Source organism: Chinchilla lanigera, unplaced genomic scaffold (genome assembly GCF_000276665.1).
Source record: "Chinchilla lanigera isolate Chin_1 unplaced genomic scaffold, ChiLan1.0 scaffold00019, whole genome shotgun sequence".
In the NCBI taxonomy this organism is placed as follows: Eukaryota; Metazoa; Chordata; class Mammalia; order Rodentia; family Chinchillidae; genus Chinchilla; species Chinchilla lanigera.
Window position 1 is genome coordinate 6643044 of NW_004955420.1, and position 25533 is coordinate 6668576.

The window sequence follows — 25533 nt, forward strand, 5'->3', positions numbered from 1 at the left end:
TTTTGCATGCTCATCCACAAATAGCAAATAATTAGCATCAACATCTTTACCTTTCAATCCAAATAAAATTTTACGAATTAAAAATAGCTTATTACAGTTGAATATGTGTGAGGTACTCTTTTTTTTTTTTTAACACAATGAACCTCTTCCCAAATTCAAGTAATAGGACCGTTAACCATCATGAGCAAAAGACAGCCATAGGAAAACAGCGTGTGCAGTATTTCCCCACCTCTGTTGCCTGTGCTTTTAACAGAGTGGGTGAATGAAGTCTCTACTCCTGGTAGGAACATGGAAAGAAATCTGCAGTAACAATCTTTAGGAGGCCCACTCAAAAACAGGCAAAAGAGCAGAGCATGGTGACACCTGCCTGGAATACCAGTACTCAGGAGGCTCAGAGTTCAAAGCCAGCTTGAGCTACTATGTGAGACCCAGATCAGACTAAACTAACTAGAACATGTCTCCAAAAACAGTCAAAGAGGGCTGGGGATATAGCTCAACAGCACAAGCACCTGCCTGGCAAGCACAAAGGCCTGCGTTCAATTCCCGGTACCAAAAAAGAAGAAAAAAAAAGAAAAAGAAAGGAAAAATATTTTTAACATATATTGAATATTTTAAAAAACTTATAGTAACTCCATACATATGTGCATATATTTAATTCATACAGATACAAACAATTTAAAGTCCTAAAAAAGTTACAGTTACATAATATCACATTACCTGACTTGCTGTGGACTAGTGCATACTGGGGCATATCCACATCAGTACCACAGAAAGGTATTATTTGAAGCATACTGTTCCCAACCAAGAACTTTTAAACTACACTCAAAGAGGGATTTGAAATAATCTTTAAAACAAAGAAAATCTCCGAGAATTGAGCAAACAGGATAAAGTTTTAAAACATGGAACAGACTAAGTTCAAAAAGTTTTCCCTATTTAAAGGATTATCTCCAAAATCTTACTTCAAAGAAAAAAGACATTTAATTTTTTTCATGCTCCCAAATCTATTTTGAGCAACAGAGTACTTTGAAGTTATAAAGCTGTATAGCTAAAAGATCCTTAAGTTGTTCTGTCTGCAAGCCAGGTGTTTAAATTCATTCATGGCTCCATCAGATCATATTATCATTAGGTTTCTCTAAGCCTCAAAACGTGGTTTAAACAGACCCATCCAAAATACAAATACACACTACTACCTTTTCTCCCAAGTACATTTTGAACAAGCTACTCTTCTATTGGATTTTAAAAAAACATACCCTGAATCAGTAAAGATGACTTTTCAATTTTCCTGAAAGGATGACAATAAAATTCCATTTACACTATCACAATTTAAATTTCCCTGACATTTCTAAATGCTTCCTTCAGTCTACAATCACAAATCACAACCATGCAAAATTTTGATATTAGACTAACACTTTAATTTCTAGTTCTTACCTCACTTTGGTTCACTGGTACTACAATGCCTCATCCCCAATGAGAAGCCAAAAAAAGCTAGTTCAAATAAAACACTAATGTTCATGATAATGCATAACAATGCCGGCTAATCAAAAACTGGATGCTAAAAAAAATAAATAAATAAAACTGGATGCTGCTACAATTTAAGCCTTCAAGACAACAATCTATTTGCTGTCCGATTCTGCTCCTTGACAGAAGCCTGAGAAAGGAAAGCTCCACAAACGTTAAAGTACAATTGGCAGATGGAAACTGGCTTTTATTATCAAATGTATTTTTATTAGTATATGTTTGTAGTACACAATACTTACATTTCTTGTGGGGAATTGCAACTTGTACATAATGTATCTTCATTCCTTTTCTTCATCCCTTCTCCTTTCCCGCTCCATACACCTTTTAATACAGTCAACCAAATGAACAGCCGCAATCCCAGGGCTCTTACAACTTTTCAGGCAGGAAGTGGCTCCACACTTTTAACTGACAGCCCGTCACTCACAATCTCACTACCGCTCCTTCACAGAGTGCTCCTGTGTGCAGGTGCCCATTTATTCAATACTCTAACTGAAAGTTCTTCCTGTCCTGGGGTTCAGAATCTAGCTGCAACTTCCACTGATGGGCTCTGGAATCCACACAAAACAAGATAAACTCTGCCTCACACTTCTGGACAGTCTTTTTTCCCAGTCTCTCAACCATTTGGCTACAGATATACATATACATATACATATCTCCATTCATCTTATTTATCATTTTAAAAATTTAAAGCATAGCAATATAGAACCATATTTTTTTTTTTTTTGGTTTTTCTCCGGTACCGGGAACCGAACTCACGACGTTGCACTTGCCAGGCAGGCGCTTTGCCGCTGAGCTAAATCCCCAGCCCCAAGCATAGCAATATAAATTGCACTAGTTTATGTCATTCTTAAAATGACTCCTAAAATAGAACACAGTGCCACAGTGCTTTATTCACATTTTTCTTTTCAGAAAGCTTAAAGCTTATTTCTTTTCAGGAAATTTAAAGCTTACTCTCTTAATTTGCATAATGAGGTGCAGTAAAATTCAAACTCTGTTCAACTATTAATAAGATCTAGAAAGTCCAGGTAAAAATTCATGAAATGTTGCCATTGTAACAGACCCATTAATGGTGCAAGACAACTGGGATTTCCATATGCAAAAGTATGAAGTTGGAACCCTACCTGCTTACCATACAAAAATTTAACACAAAGTGGATCAAGATCCAAAACTCTTAGAAGTAAACTTATCAGTAAACCTTTATGATCTTGGACTAGGCAATGGGTTTTTCTATTTGGTTTTGGTTTGGTTTTTTGGAGAAAGGGTCTCCTTTTACAGTGTAGGCTGGCCTTGAACTCAACGTGATCCTCCAGCCTCAGCCTCCTGAGTGCAGTGTGGGATTACAGGCATGCGCCAACATCCCCATCCAGGCAATAGGGTTTTTTTAGACAAGACAACCCAAGCAATAAACCACAAGTAGGCCTGGTGTGGTGGCGCACGCCTGTAATCCTAGCACTCGGGAGGCTGAGGCAGGAGGAACACTTTGAGTTCGACACCAGCCTGGGCTTCAAAGTGAGCTCAAGGGTAGCCTGAACTGCATAGCAAGACCCTATCTCAAAAACACAAAAATAGGGCTGGGGATACAGCTCAGGGGCACAAGTGCCTGCCTGGCTAGCGCAAGGTCCTGAGTTTGAGCCCTGGTACCAAAAAAAAAAAAAAAAAAGGACAAAAATAAATAAATAAAATTTAAAAAAAAAACAAAAAACAAGCAACAGAAGAAAAAAAGTAAACCGATATCATAAAAAGTTTAAAGACAACCCAGAAAATAGGAAAAAGGGACCCATATCTGGAGAACCCAATTTTAAAATCTATGCAGACACTCCAAAGAGAAATATACAAACAGACACATGAAAATATATTTGACGTCATTAGCCAACAGGAAGATGCAATTAAAATCTATATACATAAGATTATAGTAAAAAACTATTATCAATAGCTAAGTTACCTAGAAATAATGTAGCGAGTTAGACAGGGATGGGACCTCAAAATGTCAACTGTGGCTGGAGGCGCATTCACTGAAGGCCAAGTTTCAAGAAAAGAGGAACAACTACACTGACATTATATATACATATATATATATCTTTTCCCCCTAGGAAGAATAGCTGTGATTGATATTCTAAATGGGCATCAATCACCTCGAGGTGGAGGAACAAACCTCCTTCACCCACCCCTTCCAGGAAAGTCCTGGTCAGTCCCAAGTGCACTGCTAGGTGACTGGCTTCCCAACTTGATTCCCACTGAGTATTATCTAAGTCAGTATACTTGTAACCTTATTGGTTGACCATAGTTCAGTCCCACCTCACAGTCATCCTGTGATTTTTCCATTGGATCAATATTACCTAACTGACTACACTTATAATCTTATTGATTGATTATGGTTCTGTCCCACCTTGAACCAGTGGGCAACCCCCTCTCTAGGGCTCCCCTCTGTCCCTGTTACACAACTTTCTTTCTCTCAATAAATTCTTTCTACTCTTAATCTCCTCTGTTCCTAAAATTCATTCCTTGATTTTAAAGATGAACTCAGTGTTTCAGACATCTAGCAGGTTGTGAGTTACAATACTGCCCTTGCATTCCTTGGATTAATTGGCAGTCATACATCATAAGTCCTGTATCATAACCACTTGTCACCACTACAAGGGCTATCAACAAGAAAGTGAGTAATAAATATTAGTGAGCATATAAGAAATTAAAATCTTTATATTTTGGTGATGGATATATAAAATGATGCTCTGTCACATTGGTAAACAGTCTGGCAGTTCCTTAATTTTTAGAATTTAATTAAAATAATGAATTACTGGAATTTCAAAAAATATTGGGTATAAAACTGACAAAATTACACAAGAAAACACATCAGGACTTTGCGTGTGTGTGTGTGTGGACAATTACTGCACTAACTCACTTATTAATTCTAGGTAGCAATTAAACAGCCAATGTACTTGATATGCCAAAGAAAAGTGTTGGCAATTTTCTTTCATAATTAACCACAAGACAAATGAAACAGCTCTAGATTATTCAATTTCTAGATTTTTAAATCTAGTAAGTACAGCAATTATCTTTCAGACTGATAAAAAATTATATACAGAGAGTAATGACCTTTAATCAAATGGAATGGGCTAATAATCATAATAGCTTAATGAAGCTGACACAGATATCACATTTATACTAGGTGATCGTGGACTAGAAATGTCTCCTCCTCTACAAACAATTGAGCTGTTAGGCTGGGTATGGTGTCACATCCCTGTAATTCCAGCACTCAGGAGGCTGAGGCAGGAGGACTGCTGCAAATTTGAGGCTGGCCTGGGCTACAATGTGAGTTCAAATCTAGCCTGAACTGCATAGTGAAACCCTGTCTCCTAATGACAAAAAGAGAATTGATAAAGCACAGATTGCTAGGTTCCACACCAGACATTCAGATTCAACACCATATTTAAAGTTCACCCAAGAACTTGCATTTCCAACCATTTCCCAAGAGATTTCAATTTTTCATGGGAACTTATGGGAACAATATATACACAAGCTGACCAGGACCATACTCTAAAAATTGCCTTACTATCTTAAATTGTCTAACAATATTCTTTTGAGATCAAAAAAGAATAATATTAAAGATCCAGCAATCACTGGAATCTACAAAACTTCAGTTACCAAAGAAAGAAATGAAATTATGAAGTTACAAAATTAAGACATATCAGAGAAGCTTTTTTATTGCTAGAACTTCCTCACTGTTGTCTGCTCCAACTGGTACACAGACTAACACAGGTTTGAGATGCTGTTCAAGCCGTGTCCACGATTCCCAAGACAGACCCCCTGCTGAGTACTCTGAGCCTCAATGATTTCTCACCTCCAGCACCTAGGAAACTGACTGCCACCCTGTACTATTTGTTCAGCTATTCATAACAAAAGTCATCTCACCTATTAAGCGAATCCCCATGGCAGCTTGCTGCCAGGCATTTTCGTATCCCTCAGAATTCTTAGCACGGCTTCTCCATAAATACTGAATAAATATGCGTTGAGAATATAGTTACAATAAGTATACAGTGGACTTCATGCCAGAACAAAAGGAAGACACAAGAGTCAGGCTTTGACAGAGAAATAAAAGTCTAAGTCAAACCCTCTTCAAAGGACTGCACATAATATTAAATTATATTTACCCATTTAGAATTAGAAATAAGTACAACAGAACAAAAGGTTCAAACCTACTTTCAACAACAACTGTTTTTATTTGTCACCATGAAATGGAAGTACATTTACTTTTTAATAAACTACTTTATTTTAAAAAAAAACAATAACTAATAATTCTTTAGTTGGCCAATCATTCACAATACAAAAGTTAGGCCATTTGTTTTTAAAGATTAATCTGCCGGGCCTGGGGATTTAGCTCAGCGGCAAAGCACCTGCCTGGCAAGTGTAAGGTCGTGAGTTCGGTTCCCGGTACCGGAGAAAAACTAAAAAAAAAAAAAAAAAAAAAGATTAATCTGCCATAGACATAGCAAGGTGTGGTGGCAAACACTTGTATTTCCAGTGTACAGGAGGCTGAGGCAGGAGGATTGCTGCAAGTTTCAGGACAGCCTAGAAGATATACAGTGTGTTCAACGCTAGCATGGACTACATAGAAAGACCCTGTCTCAAAGCAAACAAAAATAATAAAATTAAAAATAAAGGTTTATCTACCCAAGTAAAATTCTTTCCCTAGGGCTTATTTGCATTAAAATGTTACTTTGAACTGCTACTGCTTGATTTATATAGAGAGGATCAACTTCTGTACACGGTTCCCACTAATTCCCCTGAAAAGAATCATGCTTTTATGGTATTATTCACCATCATAGAAATCAGCAGGTTTCAGCAACACCTTTAAAACATTTTAAATTATCTGGAATTCTCAGTGCCAAACTAAAATCATGTTATGAAGGGGATAAAGAAGAGGTTGCAACTGTTACTTATTGTTATATATTCTAACACCTAAGACAACGCTAGTATAAAGTAGGTAGTCTAGAAATACACAGAACACCACTGCTGTTACACTGGAGGAAAGATAACCTCTTTAAGAAATGGTGCTCAGCAACTGCCCATCCATCTGCAGAAGACAATCTAAACTTCGGTCTTTCACCAAGTAGTAAACTAAAATCAAAATGGATCAATGAACCACACCTTAAATCAGGAGCACAACTTGCTGAAAGACAAAACAGGCGAAATTCCCGAAGTCAAAGGCACAGGCAAGGACTCCAAAAAGAACCTCGGTTACACAGGAGATAGTACTGAGAACCAACAGATGGCACCATATCAAATTAAGAAGCTTCTGCACAGCAAAAGAAACAGCCAACAGAGTGAAAAGACAACTTAAATACAGAATGGCAAAAAAAACCAAACAAACAAAAGAATGCCAGCAATTGCTCAGAGGACTAATACAAAGAATTCAGAACAACTAAGCCATCCAAAATAAAAGACCAAATCACAAAAACTGGGCAAAAGAAATGAACAGACACTTCAAAGTACAAATGGGCAATAAACATACTAAGGAAGGAATGTTCAACATTAAATAACACTGACAGTCCACCTTACCCAGAAAGAATGACCATCTTTAAGAAATCAAATAATAATGAGAGGCTGTGATGGTGATTGGGCTGGAGAGAGAACCCTTCCATACTGTTGGTGGGAATTTAAACTAGCAGTACAACCACTTTGGAAGTCAGAATGGACACTTCTCAGAAATCCCTCACTAGAAAAAAAATAAAAATTAAAATTTAAAAAAAAAAAAAAAAGAAATCCCTCACTAGAAATTCCAAATGACTCTGCTATTTCCCCTTCTAGATATCTTCCTAAAAGAGTTAAAAATATCATACTACACAGATAGATCCATATCCATGTTTATGGCAGCACAATTCATAATAGCCGTCTTGGAAACTTGTGGAGGACCACATGGACAACTCTCAGAAAAGAAGAGCAATCATCTCCATTTTGGCCAAACCTGGCACCATTTCCTTATACTGATGTGTGCAGAGCTGGATAGGACATTTCCTTACCCCTCAATGTCTTTAAGCAATGCAAATGAGTCTAGCCCAGGTGCTGGTGCATAGTCCTTAAAGCAACAGGTCAGTGAAGCCCCGCCTGTAGCTCCAAAATAATGTGTGTGAGCTAGGCCTTGTGCAGCCACTGCCTCAAGGTAAGAGGCCCCGACTCCTCAGGGCATAAAAAGCACACATCAGAGCTGAAGCGGTAACCCCAAACATTAGACACTGCCTGGAATTGTGTTATATGTATTACTCTTTCTGCATCTCTCTCTCTCTGCAGGTTGCAGAGGTGATTTCAGGCCTCCTACCTTGCTCAGCTCAAGACACTCACATATTTCCTGCCTCTCTCACAGACATTCATCCCTGAGCCACTGCCCTCTTCATAGATGAGGAAAACCGGGGTTGGGCCCTGAGTCAAGGCTTTTGTTCCAGTTAGCCACCCTACCCACTGGACTTAGGACCCCCTTGACTCTCCACAGCTATAAATACACTTCACTGTCTTTATTCTCGCCATGCATTGTACTGGAAGTCATAGACTGAAATTAATGTATTAGAATTCCAGTAATTTTCCCATGGGATTACAAATGTGGATTTTTGTGAACCACACTGAGGTCTAGAAAGGCTTCCTATAGAAGCTGCCTATATGTCCACCAACAGATGAATGCATAAAGAAAAGGAAGCTGGGCGTGGTGGTGCACGCCTGTAATCCCAGCACTTGGGAGGCTGAGGCAGGAGGATCACTGCAAGTTCGAGGCCAGCCTGGGCTAAAAAGTGAGTTCAAGGCTGTCCTGAACTGCACAGTGAAACCCTATCTCAAAAGACAAAACTAAAAATAAAAAAAAAGAAAATGTGGTGTTCACACACAATGGAGTACTACTCTGTCATAGAGATGCATGAGTTATTTGTAAGAAAATGGATACAAGTTGAGATAATTTCAAGTGAAATAAATCAGATGTACAAGATTAAATATCATTGCTTCTCTTACATGAGAAACCCAGAGTAAAAATAAGAAGCAAAATAAAAGATAATAGAAAATTAAAAGGGGGAAGAGATAAAAAGATGGAAAGGGGGGAGGGGCGAGAAAGTAGGGGGATGAAAAAGGAAGTAAGATGTGTCATGTTCCATCTTCGCACAAGGAATGTAAGCGTTAGGTACTGCAAACATATACAGTACTAATGAATTCTTTAAAAAGCGCTGCTATTATTTGTGGTCTTGTCTTCCTCAGACAGTTCATGAGACAATTAGCGCCTACGTGTCTATGTAAGATCTAGAAAAGTAAGGAAGAAATGAGATCTAGAGAAGCTCCACAAACTCAAATCCAAACTACAAGAAAAGCACCCCAAATCTACAGCTCTATTCAGTCTAACAGACAATAAAGGTATACTGTCAGAAACAGTCAAATTAAGAAGTTAGGTTTTTTGTCTGTTTAAACTTTTTTTGGATGGTAGTGGGGAACTGTAAAAAAAATTGTTAGGTAAGAGCAAATCAAGGAAAGTAAACATTGGTAACTGTTGTGTGACTACAATTTTGTCAAAATAGTAAAAACTTTTTTGTTATAAATGTACACAAAAATAAAAATGTTGTGAAACTAATATTCACTTACAACTAATTGAGAACAGAGCTGGACATGATGGCACTTGTCTGCAGTCACAGCTACTTGGGGAGGCAGAAGCAGGAAGGATCACAAGTTCTAGCATAAAATGCTCAAATGTTCTAAAACAAGTTTTAATATGAGCACCTATAAAAGAAGCAAAAATAGAAACCCATAATGAGATGATCACAGCCTAAACTAAAATAATTACTGATGACTCCTCAGAAAAAGGGCCATCTAGAAATAAGGAGGACGTAGCTCAGTGGCACAAGCACTAGCCTGACAAACACAAGGTCCTGAGTTCAATTCCCGGTACCAAAAAAACCAGAATAGAAATAATTTGAAAGAAAAGGCAACAGTTATTATGGTTTATATCTAGATGTCTCCCAAAGCCTCATGCACCAACAGGTGAGGGTTTTCGGAGCTGGCTGGATCTAGGGTGTGTGGTACTAAAGTACTCCACTGACTGGAATTAGCATAGTTCTGGGTGTGGATAATACCAATCAGTATACTTGTGGCCTGGATGGAATACAAAGAGACTGAAAGAAGGCAGGCTACTTCCACTGCTACCTTCTGCCTGCCACAACATGAACTGCTGCTCCTCTGCGATGCCCTGCTGCCATGCCACCTTGTCTTGGAGCCAGCTGACTATGGACTGAAACCTCTATACACTGTTAGGTAAAATAAAACTTCCCTCCACTATGGGTGTTGGGTATTTTGTCTCTGGAATTAGCTAAGTAAGACAGCCAGGATACCTGGGATTTAGACGTAATGTGAACAAATTATGGAGACTTACTATGCTAAAGAGTGGCACGATGGCAACAGAAATTTTCAGATGAGAACTTCAGCAAACCAGTGGCATCCACTTCAAAGTGTCTTATGATAACTATCTGATGTAAACTCAATAGATGACCAGAATTCTGATGTGTAAGTATAACACAAAACTGAGAGAAATCAACAAGACAAAGGCCCAGACATTACTGTTATTCTTGAATCCACAAACTATACTGGACAGAGTCTTTTCTCACCTGCATTTTCATACACACTGAAAGATTATATACTAGCATGTGCTATGAGGTTCTTACAATCTTCTACCATATCAGGCATGTCCATCTGTGGCCCTAAACAGCTAGCAATTCAGCTCCACAAGATCATGTACTTTTAACATTATTATGTGAGCTGAGCAATATTTTCGTGACTTGATTGCACAGTGCTGGAGCACAGACTGCGCAGGTGACAAAGGAATGCCACACAGGGAAAGGAGTGGTGTGGTGCTAACTTCACCTTCAACATTTGCCACATACTGGGGCTCGGGATTTAGCTCAGCGGCAAAGCACCTGCCTGCCAAGCGCAAGGTCGTGAGTTCGATTCCTGGTACCAGAAGAAAAACAAAATAAAACAAAACAAAAAAACCAAACAAACATTTGCCACATACAATCAAATTGAAAACCACACGTATCAGACACTGCATACACTTCTGTAACTTGGGAGAGTAAAATACAGCAATTAACCACAACAGTATTTCAACCTACCTATACGTGTGTTTGTGATGCATGTAAGTTAAGCAGACATATAATTTTCTTATTTAATTACTAATTTGAGTTTGTGTTATCTCATAAAATAGTAAGTTAAAATTTAAAGTTTTCTTACTTGTATACATTTTTCGTGTGTGTGTGTGTGGGGGGGGGTACCTGCAACCAAACTCAGGACCTCATGCTTGCCATGCAGGTGCTGTGCCACTGAGCTAAATCCCCAGCCCTGCACTGTATATTTATATGTGGCCCAAGACAATTGCTCTTTACTCAATGTGGCCAGACAAGGCAAAATGCTGAACAACCATGTGCTACATGACAATGAACAGAATGGTTTTGGAGCCAGAACAATGTACATCCAAATCTACCTCTGCTCTTAGTAATCACTGGGAACATGCTTGAACACAGTATCTAATGTTTGAGTGTCAGATTACATTTATATAAAGTAGGAATATTACTATCCACTTGGTGCTGTCTTCATACAAATTAGGTTATTTATTTATTTATTTATTTTAAAACCCACTTGTTTGGTGAGGTGGAAAAAAAAAAACACCAAAAAAATGGTAGCTATTTATCACTGCACAACCTGCATGATAAATTAAATTCTACTGGTAGGAGACAATTCAGAGAATGTTTTACATGTTTAACTCTTTGGCACAGATGAATGTCAACATTTATTAAAATGTGAAACTACCTTATTACTTACCTAATCATAAAGACCCTGAGGGGAGATACAAAAGAAGAGCAAGAACGGGCAGAGAATCACACCTTTTACAACTATTTATTGGTGACTGCCTTCTGATCTCAACACTGCAGAAAGCGCTTGGCCTCCCAAAGATACTTTAGTCCCACAACTAGAAGTTAGAAGAAAGCAAAAATAATCCTAAATGGAAAAGATTTTGGGGGTCATTTTTAATATCCTTTGTCAAACCTTAAACAGTAGCACAGTCATCGACATCTTCCAACATAGGCAAGATTCCTTCTCTACTGGTACTGACACTGTAGTGGAAGAGAAGGATTTAAAAAATAGTGACAAATATAAATAGGAAGCACTGAGGGTTAATTCCAGGAGGCTTGGAACTGAGCATATTCTTGAAATAAAAGAGAAGTGCTGTGTAAGCATGGCACTGACATCTGATCAAAGAGCAAAACATACTGATTCAAAGCTTGGCTTTGAAACCATAGGTCCAATGATTTTTTTGCACTAGCCTGCAGGCACTGTTTATTCTTAATACTGCACCTGATTCTGGTGAGACCCCTGGAGGGCTCAGTCATTGAGTAAAATTTTTGCACAGTGAGCAGGATATAAAAAGCCCCACTGGGAGTCCACCGCAGATCCCTGGTTCTGAGGCGTCTGTGTACGGATCAGTGACTGTGGGCCGAGAAAGGAAGCTATCCCTACGATCCTAAAGGGAAAACAGCTAGAAATTCCCACTCAGCCTCTCCAGTCCACTGCTGTGAAGCAGGCTTTGGCCATCACATACCTTATTTTAATGCAGGTGCTTTTCCAGCAATAAAGAACAGCTATCTTAACACTGCCATTTCAGAGTCCTGTGAGCCTTCTTTGTTTTTTCACCAGGTAAGCCCTCTGTAACAACCACATTTTGCCTGACTGTCACTGTTAATGGAACCAAAAATAAAACAAAATAAAATTAAGTGCAATGAAATAATAGCACAAAACCATAAAAGCAATGGGATTAGAGAATAAGGTCAGAAAAGGAGGGCACATATGGAGTTGAGGTTTAAACAACGAAAATCCAAGGAATGACAACCAGCAGAAGAAATTCTAAGCAGAGAACCACAGCAAGTTCATGCACTGAGGTGAGAACAAGTTCTACTCAAGCCAAGTCCATCTAGACACTGGTAAGGAAAGAACGACTGGTAGAAAATTAAGTGGGTCAGATCACAGAGGCCTTAAAAATATGCATTACAATGAACCCAAGGACTTTCTTTGTTCTTGCTGCCCCTATCTGTTTAGTCCTTTCTCCTACACATCAGCATTTTTAACGCCTTTAAAGTGAATGTTCTGAGATATATACAATTACATAATTTCACAGCTTAAAATGAATGAATCCAAGCTCCTGGGGTCAATATTCTCTTTATTATCTCCCTGCCTTCAAGCCATATGCATAAATATATATGCCATAAACTCTAGTCCCATAATGCTCCAAAGTTCTGCTCACTGTTCCACCAGACATGTGCCCAATAAACATGAGATGCTAGATAATGACTGAGAACTAAACATCGTCTCTCCGGAATTCGAACTTTTAAAAAATACCTACAAACACAGAGTAACGGTGTATTGAAGGTCTTTGTTTTAATTTCTGATTTTTTTTTTTTTTTGCTTTAGAGGAACTACACACCTTCTACCATAGTCTGAGATTCCCAAGAGCATTGCCTTTTCCTCCCCCAGCCAAAAGATGGAAACAACTCTGGTGGGGAAAATCCAACAGGCTCCTAAATACTTGAATGTAAACAGAGAAAACATGAAGAGAAACACTGAAACAGATTCTTAACCGTAGCTGATTCAGCTCACTGATAACAACAACTTAAATTCTTTGCTTTTAATATTTATTTAATTCAGTGACCTACTACATGCCTTCTCTTTATTCTTGAGTTAACTAGACTCTTTCTGTTGCTTGCAAACAAAAAAACCAGAAGCTAAGAAACTAAGGGTCTGACAGAAGTCAGCAGAAGGCACAATGCAGCAGAAAAGAGCCTGGTCTAATGGGAAAAAGAGAGAAAGAGAACTAAGCTTTAATGGCTGAATACAAGACTTGGAAGCTTACTACTGCTGCTCCTGAGGGGATATGTGAAAATTCAGTCCTTGAGACTGCATGACATTCTGGAACACATGCCAATCATCTATAAAGCCAGAGAGTGAAAACAACTGGTTATGGTGAAATCAGTGCTGCAGTTCTCTTAAACATCTGGCTTTGCAGCTTTTATATAATTCCCGTTTTTCTTTTATCTCCCATGATATCCCCTTCAAATAAAGTCCCATTTAGCTGGAGGTAATTTTAGAGATCCTATTCCTTAACACTTTGTTTAGGAAAGGTGGTGAGGGAACATATCTGTAATTTCTCCTCCGTGACTTTCCCCTTCAGGTCTGTATGCCTCTTCTATGGGCTACTAACATCCTTCTCACTCGGTATGACAGCCGCATGTTCTATAATAACAGAATGTTACCTTGCTTAAAAGCAAAAAGAAAGAAAACCAAGAATATTTCAATCTCAGTACCTACTTAATGCTATAGCTGGCATACAGCAAATTAACCATACAGGTGTTTTATACTTATTAAGCAAATCATTCCTAGTGATTCGAGGTACCTTCACAATTAAACTAAGATGATGTTACTAGTCTCAGCTTACAATGGCAAAAACAGACTCAATGGGAGAAATTATTCAAGACTATTAAGCTAGAAGAAGCTACAGCTACTTGAATACAAATCTCTCCCATCTTCTCACTATCCCAAAATAACAAGATCTAATTCAAAGGTTTTCGTGGTACAGGCCACAGCCAATTTGTAGATCACAAAATTAATGAGTCATACCCCCTTTCAAATGAAACAATGACTGCATGACAAGAAGTGTAAATACTGTTTCATAAAAATACAATTACAGCTTTGGGAATGTGGGTGAGCAGTGCCTCCCCGTCAACATCACAGGATCAATGATGAGTGCTGGACAGCTTCCAGAGCCGCAGTGAGCTTAGTCCCACAGCCCCACCTTCTGTTGCAGGAGGGAGATGAGCCCAGGACAGCACCCCCACACACCATTGCAGCAGCAACAGTGAACCCTGGTGAACTTCACGTGCTTTGAAAATGTCAAAACAAGGAGTGAAAATGCGATCTCAGACCTCTAGCACATCCGGAACAAGTCCAGTAGACATAGACATAGAAGAACTTGGAAGTCACACACCTGAAATTTCTGAAATGATAACAACTAAAGTAAAGAAACAACTCCATCACACTATAGAAGAAATCATATCAGAAGTAATCTCTCAGGTAAAAAAAGAAATGACAATAATGAAAGAACTGCTCAGTACATCTAAAGACAGATTTAAAAAAAGAGGAGCACAGAAAAATGATAGAAACCTTGAATAAACAATGTAAGAATTAGAATGCATGACACAGATTTACCCAGATATCCACGAAATTAAAAATTTCAATGAAAGCTGACAAATCCACTTGAACAAAACTAAACACAGACTTTCAGACCTTGACGACAGCATTGCAGCTAGTGGTCGTGAAAGAAGCGATCTCTTAAAAATAACAGGAAATAAACAGCTGCAAGACAAAGCTAAGAAAAACAATATAAGATGGATAGGTATCAATGAAACAGCAGGAGTCAACACATGACGTAAGAAGACTATTTGCAGAAGTAGTAGCAGAAAATTTCCCAAATGGACTTGGTAGACGTTACAGAGTGTTCCACCCAACAACATTAGAATACACATTTCTTCTCAGCTACACAGGGGATAATCTCCAAAATAGACCATATACTAGCACACAGACCATGTTTAAGTAAATGCAAAGGAACTGAAATTATCCCATGCATATAATCTGACCACAGTGCAATGAAATTGGAAACTATTGACAAAAGAAATCACAGAAACTCCATAAACACGTGGAAATTAAGTAACATCCTCCTGAACAACCAATGGGTCACAGGTGAAATTAAAGAAGAAATTAAACAACATTACAATACAACAAAAATGCAGATACAACATACAAGAACTTTGTGGAATGCAACGAAAGCAGTCGTAAGAGAAATTTATAGCAGACACCCATATCAGGAAAACAGAACGAGCACAAATTAACAACCATATGCTGCACCTGAAGCTTCTAGAAAAAGAAGCAAATCATGCACAAGGAAGGCAGGAAATTATAAAGATCAGAGCAGAAATTAATGCAATGGAGACTAAGAAAACAATACAAAAAATTAACAAACCAAAGATCTGGACTAAGAAAATACAAAGAATTAATGAACTGAAGCCTCGGTTCTTTGAAAGAATAAGTAAAATTGATAAATTCTAGCCAACTTTATCAAACAAAGGAAAGAAAACACTCAAATTCATGCAATAAGGAATGAAAAAGGTGAAATCACTACAGATCCTATAGAAATTCAGAAGATCATCAATACCTACTTTGAAAATCTTTACTCTCACAGGATGGAAAACACAGAAGAAATAAACAGATTCCTAGATACATATGAATTACCAAAGCTGAATCAAAAAGATGTAAGAATAACCCAGTATCAGTCAATGAAATTGAAAATGTAATTAAAAACTTACCAATAAATGAAAGCCCAGGTCCTGATGGATTCACAGCTGAATTCTATAACAAATTTAGAGATGATTTAATGCCAATTCCTCTCAAACTCTAATGAAATTGAAAGGGAAGCAATTCCCCTTAAGTCATTCTGGGAGGCAAGTATTACCCTGATACCACACCCAGAGAAAGATCCAACCAAAAAAAGAGAACTATAAGCCAATCTTCCCAATAATGCAATCTTCCCAATAAATGCAAAAATCCTCAATAAAATACTAGCAAACAAAATACAGCAAATCATCAAGTAGATTATACACCATGGCCAAGTGGGATTCATCCCAGGAATGCAGGGATGGTTCAATATATGCAAATCAATATATGTAATAAACCATATCAATAAGGTAAAAGACAAAAATCACATGATCATCTCAATAGATGCAGAAAACGCTTTTGACAAAGTCCAAGACTCTTTCATGATAAAAACTCTACAGAAAATAGGAATAGATGGTCTGTACCCCTATCTCTGATAAAAGCTATCTGTGACAAACCAACAGTCAACATTATACTAAATGGAAAAAAACTGAAAGCTTTCACTTTAAAATCAGAAACAAGACAAAGATGTCTACTGTCACCATGCCTATTCAATATAGTTCTGGAAACATATGCCAGAGCAATTAGACAAGAGAGATATAACAGGAGTAAGAACAGGAAAGGAAGAAGTGAAATTATCATTATTCTCAGATGACATGATACTCTACATAGAAGACTCCACAACTCCACCAAAAGGCTTATAGATTTAATAACCAAATTCAGTAGCACACCTGGATACAATGTCAACACTCAAGACTCAATAGCACTTCTGTACACAACAAATACACTTTAGAGAAAAATTAGGGAAATCACACATTTCACAATAGCATCTAAAAAGATGAAATACTTAGGAATCAATCGAACAAAAGAAGTAAAAGATCTATATAGCAAAAATTACAGTACTCTGAAAAAAGAGATCAAAGAGGACTTCAGAAAATGGAAAGATATTCTTTGCTCATGGATAGAAAGAATCAATATTGTGAAAACGGCCATACTCCCAAAATTGTTATACAGATTCAATGCAATCCTGATTAAAATACCACTAGTATACCTCACAGATCTAGAGAAAAAATTCCTAAAATTGATCTGGAACCAGAAGAGACTCAGAATTGCAAAAGCAATCCTGGGCAAAAAGGAAAGACATGAGGCATCACAAACCCTGACTTGAAGTTATACTACAAAACTACTGTGAAAAAGATCAGAATGGTACTGGCAAAAAAAACAGACCTGAGGCTCAATGGAACAGATTAGAAGATGCAGACACAACTACAAACACACTCTGCCACCTTTCTTTGACAAAGGGGTCAAATGTGTTCACTGGAAGAAAGATAGCCTATTTAATAAATGGTGCTGGAAGAACTGGTTCTCCACATGCTGAAGACTAAAACTAGACCCATCTATCACGATGCACTAAAGTCAAAATGGATCGAAGATCTAAATATTAAAACAGAAACAATGAATCTAAGGGGCTGGGGATTTAGCTCAGCGGCAAAGTGCCTGCCTGGCAAGCGCAAGGTCGTGAGTTTGGTTCCCCGTACCGGAGAAAAACAAAAAAAAAAAAAAAAAAAAAAAAAAAGAAGAAACAATGAATCTACTGGAAGAGGAAGCAGGCAGAAATCTTGCAGACATAGGGGTATGCAGAAGTTCATGAACAAAAACCAAACTACATGGGAAATACTTCAAAGAATCAACAACTGGGATCTCATCTTATTGAAAATTTTTTGCATATCAAAAGACATCACGGGGCTGGAGCTATAGCAGGAGGTCATGAGTTTGATTCCTGGTACCAAAGAAAAAAGAAATCACCAACCAAGTAAAAAACAAACCCATAAATTGGGAAAAAATTTTAGCCAACTGTCCCTTAGACAAAGGACTTCTATATAGAACACGTAAAAAATTTAAAAATATATATACCAGGCCCCTAACATTCAGAAAACCCATTCCAAAAATGGGCATTTGAGATGAATACACACTTCTCAGATGAATACAAATGGCAATACATGAAAAAAATGTCCACCATCATTAGTCATTTGAGAAATGCAAATTTAAACACTGAGATTCATCTTACCCCAGGAAAAAAGGCTATCATCAAGAAGTCAACCAATAATAAATGATGGATAGGTTGTGGGGGAAAAGGAAGCCTTTTCCACTGCTGGTGGGAGCGTAGACCTGTGAAACCACTGTGGAAATCAGTGTGGAGATTCCTGAAAAACTGTGTAGAGGTCCCATTCAACCCAGCTATTCCCCTTCTGGGTATTTTTCCAGAAGAACTAAAATCATCATACCACAGTGATATATGTGTGCCCATGTTCACAGCAGTGCAATTTGTCATAGCTAAATCTTGAAAACAATCCAAATGCCCATCAACTGAGGAGTGAATAAAAAAGATGTATTTTTATACAACGCAACATTACTCAGCTATAAAGAAAGATAAACTCGAGGCTTTTATATGTAAATGGTGCAACTAGAGACCATACTCATAAGTAAAATAAATTAGACCCAAATGTGTAGACATCATACTGTCTCCCTAGTGTAAGAACTTGAAAGAGTAAATAAAATCTGAAAGATACAATAGATTGTGTAAAAGGGAATGAAACTGCTCAAAGAGGAAAAAATAACTGGGATGAGGGAAGGGAGAAAGGAAAAGGAAGGGAAATATACATGTATATACAGAGCATAACTGGGACAACTGTACTGCTGATTTCTACTAGTCTATTGGAAGGAACAGTTAATGCTTAATTGTTTTTACTTCTTTGTAATTTTTTGACTAATTTTGCACTTATATGTGGTAATCTGAACAGCTAATTTGAAGACAACAATATGCAATGTAACAACACTTGCTGAATTCCTATCAGCTTGTTTAGTGAAATTATGTATCATTTCTAATGTTCTTTTATTCTCTTTAAAAAAATATAAATAATCCAATTTGTTTTAGACACATATCCATACAAGATGCCAATGCTAAATGTGTTCAAAATAAAATAAAAAGTCTGAAACCTGTGGACACTTGCATTTTCTTCCTTAATTCTGTATGCTCCAACATACCTTTCAATCTTTCACCCAAAGCCTGGGGCTGCATTTGGGCAGGAAAATCCCTCTAGTGCCCTAGCCAGTGATGGTCCACCTTGCAGAGACAAGTGCCCAAACTGCAACCCAGATCCACCTCTCTACTGGAAAGTGCCAACACTGCAATTAACTTGAATACTGGGGTTACAGTTTAGAAACAACACATATATTAGTATCTTTTGTCTTAAAAGATAAACAAATAATACAAGTGCCATAGGTTTACCACTACTGTCCGAAACACACAACAAAAATAAACTACCTTCAAAAAGTGACTTCACATCACTTCTTGGCCTCTTGGCTAAGATCAAGTGTGAAAAGTGACTTCATTCACTTGTAGAACCTTACATGCAAAAAAGAACACTGAGAACAGCTGATTACAAAGCACTAGATTCCAAAGAACAGGACTGTGAACACTGCCAACACAAACGACATTTCAGATGATACATGTTAATTAATGTAATGATTTGATCAACCATTACATACTTTTAAAAAAACTCAGCAATGGCAAGCAGTAAAATTATGGCTACGCATGTTTTATTCTATGATGCCATATGCCCACAGAACAGCAGTGAGCATTATGGCAGGGACTGTGAATTACAATGCTTCATATATTGTGGTGGGGGAGTGACTTTTGGAATCTAAGACTGCACCCCAAAGAAAGAACACGTATTAGTAGATGTGTCTGGGGTATTTTAAAATCAGCCACAAATTAGTTCACTACAGTTCAAGGCTGCAGACTAAATAAACTTACCTCTTTTTCTTCCCAGGGTCTCATAAAAATGGCAAGAAAAAGATTTCAGTTAAAATAAAATTACACTACTGATACATAACAAGATGTCAAAATTCTGGGCAAATAAAAGGGAGAAAAGCCTGACAGAGAAAAGAAGAACTAGAGAAATTTCAAGTTATAATTGAAACTAATCACAAGGTAAAAGAGAAAGAAATATCTAGGGTTTCTTCTTAAGGCCACTGCATTGCCTATGAGCTGGTCAAAATACCATGGCCTCTCACCTGTGCACAGAAATGCTGGCCATAGCACATTCTGCCATCAGGATAGTCAGGGAAGCAATCTCTATATAGTAAGCCATTTTCGCCTCAATCAGTCTTCCCTGAGAGTACTCAGGCATGAGGCCGAACTAAAGATGGAGAGAACACAGACCTTTAATGAAGACAGGAAGGGAAGGAAGGAGAAAAACAGGAGAAAATGAAGGGAGGGAAAAAAAAAAAAAAGGCTAGAGAGGAAATGGGGATTTTGCAGTAACAAATTTACAGTGCAAATGAAATACACCACAGCACTGCTCTTTGGAAGCACTGAGAGACACAATTACTGAAGTGACCAGTGTGCCATTCTGCTTGCTGACTGTCCACACAGTCTCCACAGAAGTGGTATGGCTGCTCCACACCTGACCTGCTTTGCAAAACCAGCATGCGAGACAGTGGCCTAGGGCGAAAGAACTACTCTCCCCAGCAAGGGCACGTATCACCTGTCAATCATTAACCAAGACCCATGAAGTACTGCTGAAATCTAATAAAACGAGAAAGAGCAAGATGAACAGCCAGAATCGTGAACAGAGAAAACCAACATCAGGAAAGAGAAAAATGTATTTGAGTTCTCATTAATATCCTTAGAGGGACTGAAGAAAATGCTGCAAGATAAATTAGGATAAATTTTAAAAAGTATTAGTAACGGCTATTAGAAATTATTAATGCATAAAAATAGATAAATAAGTAAATGCAGTTCAGAAATAAAATGGGCATGGATTAAATGCCAAATTATTTATCAGTAAGAAAAGGTTGAGGCAATTTCCCAGACAACAAGGCCAAAACAAAAATCAAAATCAAAATGTGAAGACCCAGAGTCTAGAAAAACAAGACATGGAATAAAATTCATTTAAAAGATAAGAGGGCTAGGTTAAATTTTCTAAGAGTTGCAGAATTGTTAAGCCTTTTGGTTAAGATCAAGTGACAAGCCTAAGACTCAGTTGTCATGATGAAAAGACTTACAAAAGTAACAAAGAAAACCAAATTTGAAAAGATCTATAACCGGAATCAAGTTAATAAAACTTCAAAATGCCAAGAACACTTCCAGACAGAAACCATTACTAGTAAATCTACATTTTCACAAAATATTGGGCTCTAAAAGACAACACTGGAATAGAACCCTGATACTAGACTCCTGTGACCCACAGCTTCCCCAACATGCAAGCTACAAATGGATCCCGAGCCTGCAGTGAACAGCTTCTGCTTGAAGAGGCTCATCTACCACGGAAATGCTTTCTGTAAGCACATAAAGTCATGAAGGTCTCAGGTCGTAAAGCTTTCAAAAATCAGATTTACCACTGAGTCAAAAAAGACACTTCAGACATTTAGAAACACTACTTACAAACCAGGCATGGTGGCACACACCTGTGATCCCAGCACTCGGACTGCCACAAGGCCAGCCTGGGCAGTGAGTTCAAGGCCAGTGCGAATCAGAGTGAGACCATGTCTCCAAAAAAAACAAAACAAAACAAAACAAAACAAAACAAAACCCTACTACATAGTAAGTAAGAAACAAGACAATTAGCAATTCTGTTTTTCAATTTTTAAAAATCATCCCAGAGGGGAAAAGGAAGTACAGAAGTAAGTCATTACAAGCTTTAAACTTATAAAAATAATGTATTTTTTAAAATGAGAGAGTGTGAGGAACAATAAGCACGCCAATTTCAACACACTCATGAGATGCATCCCATGTTTAATATATTAAGAGGTCATTAATATAAAGTAGAACAAAAAAGTAACAGTAACAGGGGCTGTCCCTAGAAAGCACACGCTTGCGGGGAGATAAAGACACTCCAGCCTTCTTCCTAGTACTCTACTTTTTGGAGCTCTTTCTACCACAGGTATGCCATTGCTTTTACATTGAAAAATCTATTTTGAAAAAAAAAAACAAAAAAAACCTTATTGTGCTTTCTAAAAGGTTATGATACACGGAGAAATCAGAATACTGGGTAGCAGTTAAAAGATATATCCATATTTACATGAAATAATATCCACAGTACGCTAGGTTATTACATAAGAAACAGTATGCATATGTTCCCAACTGTGTGAAACACTTTTCACGTAACTTTTACATATACCTAAAAGTGCACAAAAACACATTTGTGAAAGGTTACACATCAAATTCCTCTCTGATGTCCTTGGTGCACAGAATGAGCTCAAACTGAGTATTTTTATAAATCACTTTACAGTATGCATCTGGTCTATTTGGTTGGTTCACTCAAGTATACAGTAAGTATATATGGCATGAAAAGATAAACTGTTGGAAAAAAAGGTGGGATATCAGCAGCAGTATTTTTGTGTATCTATGGTCAGTATAGCCTCATCCACAATAGCTAGAAGCTGGAACCAATCCAAGTGTCCATCAGCACAAGAATGGATAAACAAAATGGTGTCCATGCACAATGGAATACTATTCAACTTTTAAAAAGGAAGCTCTAGCACTGCTACAATATAGTTAACTGTGAAGATAATATGCTTAAGTGAAATAAAGCAGTTTATAAAATGATACTACATGATTTCTACAGAAGTCAAATTCACAGAGAGAATAAAACTGGTGCCAGCGGGTAGGATGTGGTAGGTAGTGAGTTATTCTTCAATGGGTGTAGGTTCAGTTCTCCAAGGTGAAAATAATTGTGCAGACTGGTTGCATAACAATGTGACTGCCCACCTGTTTTGTGAACTGAAAGCAGCTATAGTTTAAGACCTAAGAAAGTTAATATAACTGTGTCAATAAAATTTCATATATGAAAATTTGAAGAATTTTCACTTGAAATGTAACATTATCTGGTCTAGTCTGGTTTGGTTTTGAGGCAGGGTCTTGCTTTAAATTCCAGGCTTGCTTGGCCTCACAGCAATCCTGCCTCAACCTCCCAACTGCTAGGATTACAGCCTAGCCGTTTCTTCTCCTCCCCCAATGATTTATAAATGTAAACGAATAAAAGTAAAAAATAGCTGGTGGTGGGCCACGTTTGGCGGGCACACTAGTTTGTCAACAGCTGCTCTAAAGCTTCCAAAGCCAAAAATCAAATGCAATGACTTTGCTGACTGTTTTATTATGTTACCCAGTGGTACCATCCAAGGCTGAAGTAACAGGAACCCCGTATTATCCAACAACTGGTCAACCAACAACATGATATTCCTCTATAATGCCAGGAGATCTGTACCAGAGGTATTTCCACACAACTCATGGTCTTAATCTAATCCACTGTTTCTGTAAATGGTTTTATTGGAACCCAGACACACTCCTCATGTACTGTCCACAGCTGCTTCAACTCTACAATGGCAGCTTTGTGTGGTTTTATCAGGGACTGTGTATCTGACTTCCTATGCAAGAAGTCTGCTGCTCCCTAATCTATGTAAGTAAACAACTACATCTATAGCAAAGGTTTGATAGAGGAGCAAAAGCCTCCAATATACAAAAATGACAACTTCAAGCCTGATGTGGTGGCACATGCCTGTAATCCCAGCATTCTGGAGGCTGAGGCAGGAGGATCGTTGCAAGTTCGAGGCCAGCCTGGGCTGCATAGGGAGCTCAAGGCCAGCCTGAACTGCATAGGGAGACCCTGTCTCAAAAAAAAAAAAAAAAAAAAAAAAATCACAGCTTATCAAAGTTCTCAGACCCAGAACTTCCAGAATAAAAATAAAGAATCTTTCATGCAAGGCTCTACAATTATGTCACAAGTGCTAAGATTTTCCTCTTGGCTTTCACAAAAGATGAACAGTCACTTCTCAGGATAACCATGCACGTAGAATGTGAATTTACCAGATCTTTCTAGTATTATAAAAATCTAACTGTTACACTAGTCCTTCAGGATCTAGCTACCACCACTATGGTACTTCTGTCATATAAGGGAGAACAGTGGTCAAATAATATGTGAAGTTTTGCCTTGAGTCTGTTTATCAAAGAATAGATCAAACCCTTCCATATAATGGTTATTTCCCCAGAGTGCTGAATGTATAACTGCAACAAGGAGTCTCAGGTCACCACTAGCTGACGAAATCCCATACTGCGGCCATGACAGGTGCAGCAGTATAGTGATGCTGCTGGTAGGAAAGGTGAGATAAGAGACCTCAGAGACGCTCCACCAGATACTAAATTCCGGGGAAATTGTCAAAGAATCAACGTAAAGTTCAGAGGGTTGCCAATTCCTAACAGATATGTCCTTAATACAACTCTCTAATGCAGAACACAAACATTCTTTTAAAATGACAGTTTAACTGTAAGATGTCTTCACAGCTCAGCTGAGCATGGTGGGGCACACTTATAATCCCAGTACTTGGGAGGCTGTGGCCGGAGGATTGTTAGTTCAAGGCTACCCTGGGCTACATGTTAAGTTCAAGGCCCACCGGGACTACATACTCAGAGCCTATCTCAAGATACCAATGGGGGAGGTACAAGCTGGCACTCAAATCTGGTGTATTTAGCATTGTACCTGGCATGCAGCTATGACTCTGACGTGGATTCTCTCTACACACAGAATTCCAGAAGCAACTGGTTTTCATCTGCCAGGACCATTAGTACATATTCACTATATTGTATTGGGTTAACTCAACTTCCACAAATCTTTGTTATTTTACCACAGCATTAGACACCATAGTGTTCCGTTACATTGATAGTAATAAGCCAATGGACTTTGCGATAAGACATGCTGCCAGAAAAGAAAAAGTACCCAGAGATAAAGTGGCCTACCACCAGTAATGAACTTCAGGGGCAAGGGGACTGTGCGGTGTCGGGACACACTCTCCACGTTGAAGGGCAGTTACTTTGCTCTTGTACCTCTATACCCAAGAAAGAGGCATACAGCTCACTGAGTGTCACTGGCTACTGGAAACAAAACACACCAATCTGTCTACCTGCTCTGTTCTATGCACTGAGTGATCTAAAATCCTGCAACTTTAAATGTGTCTCAGAGGAAGAGAAATGTGTCCTGGGTTGTAATACAACTATCTCTGCCACCTCACCATACTGACCCTATGACTGAAACGTGCTCTGAACATCAACCGCATCATTAAGGAACCACTGGCAAGAAGAATCACAGGCAAGATTTCTTAGAAGGGCAAAAGTCATGTCTGTTTTGACGAAGCAAGATTCTCTTTTGGAAGTTTTGTACTCATCCTGATAGAGAATGGAGAGCTAACCAAAGGTGGCTATAAGACCTAGACCGTCCTTCAGGAATTATCACCTGATCTATCGAGTTACAGTCTGACAGGAGCTAACGTGGTAATAATGGTACAGGACAGTATTCCCTGAGACAGGCTGTGAAGCAGAAGCAGGTGGCTCACATTTCCAGTGTGACTACTACTGATACATTACTGTTCCTTCTCAGCCAAGGCTTATGACTACACAGAGGATTTCCCTGAGAGCTAACCAAGAAGCAGAAACCATGAGCCACAATCACACATGATTCTGCGTTCTAT

The 25533-nt window shown here is 38.2% G+C and overlaps 1 protein-coding gene across 5 annotated transcripts in view; it reads right to left on the minus strand.

The window, feature by feature from the left end:
• The window catches only part of Tbl1xr1 (transducin (beta)-like 1 X-linked receptor 1), a 158953-nt gene that overhangs the window by 96515 nt on the left and 36905 nt on the right, over positions 1-25533 (minus strand). The window contains exon 1 of one of the 5 annotated variants that reach the window (XM_013513511.1): positions 9127-9250. The exons of 3 other annotated variants lie outside the window; for them this stretch is intronic. In XM_013513511.1, the coding sequence (XP_013368965.1) occupies positions 9127-9220 (94 nt within the window). In that variant the 5' untranslated portion in view covers positions 9221-9250. Of the gene's footprint in view, positions 1-1757; positions 1816-9126; positions 9251-25533 lie in introns of those variants that run through there. One more of the 5 variants, XM_013513513.1, reaches the window with a different exon arrangement.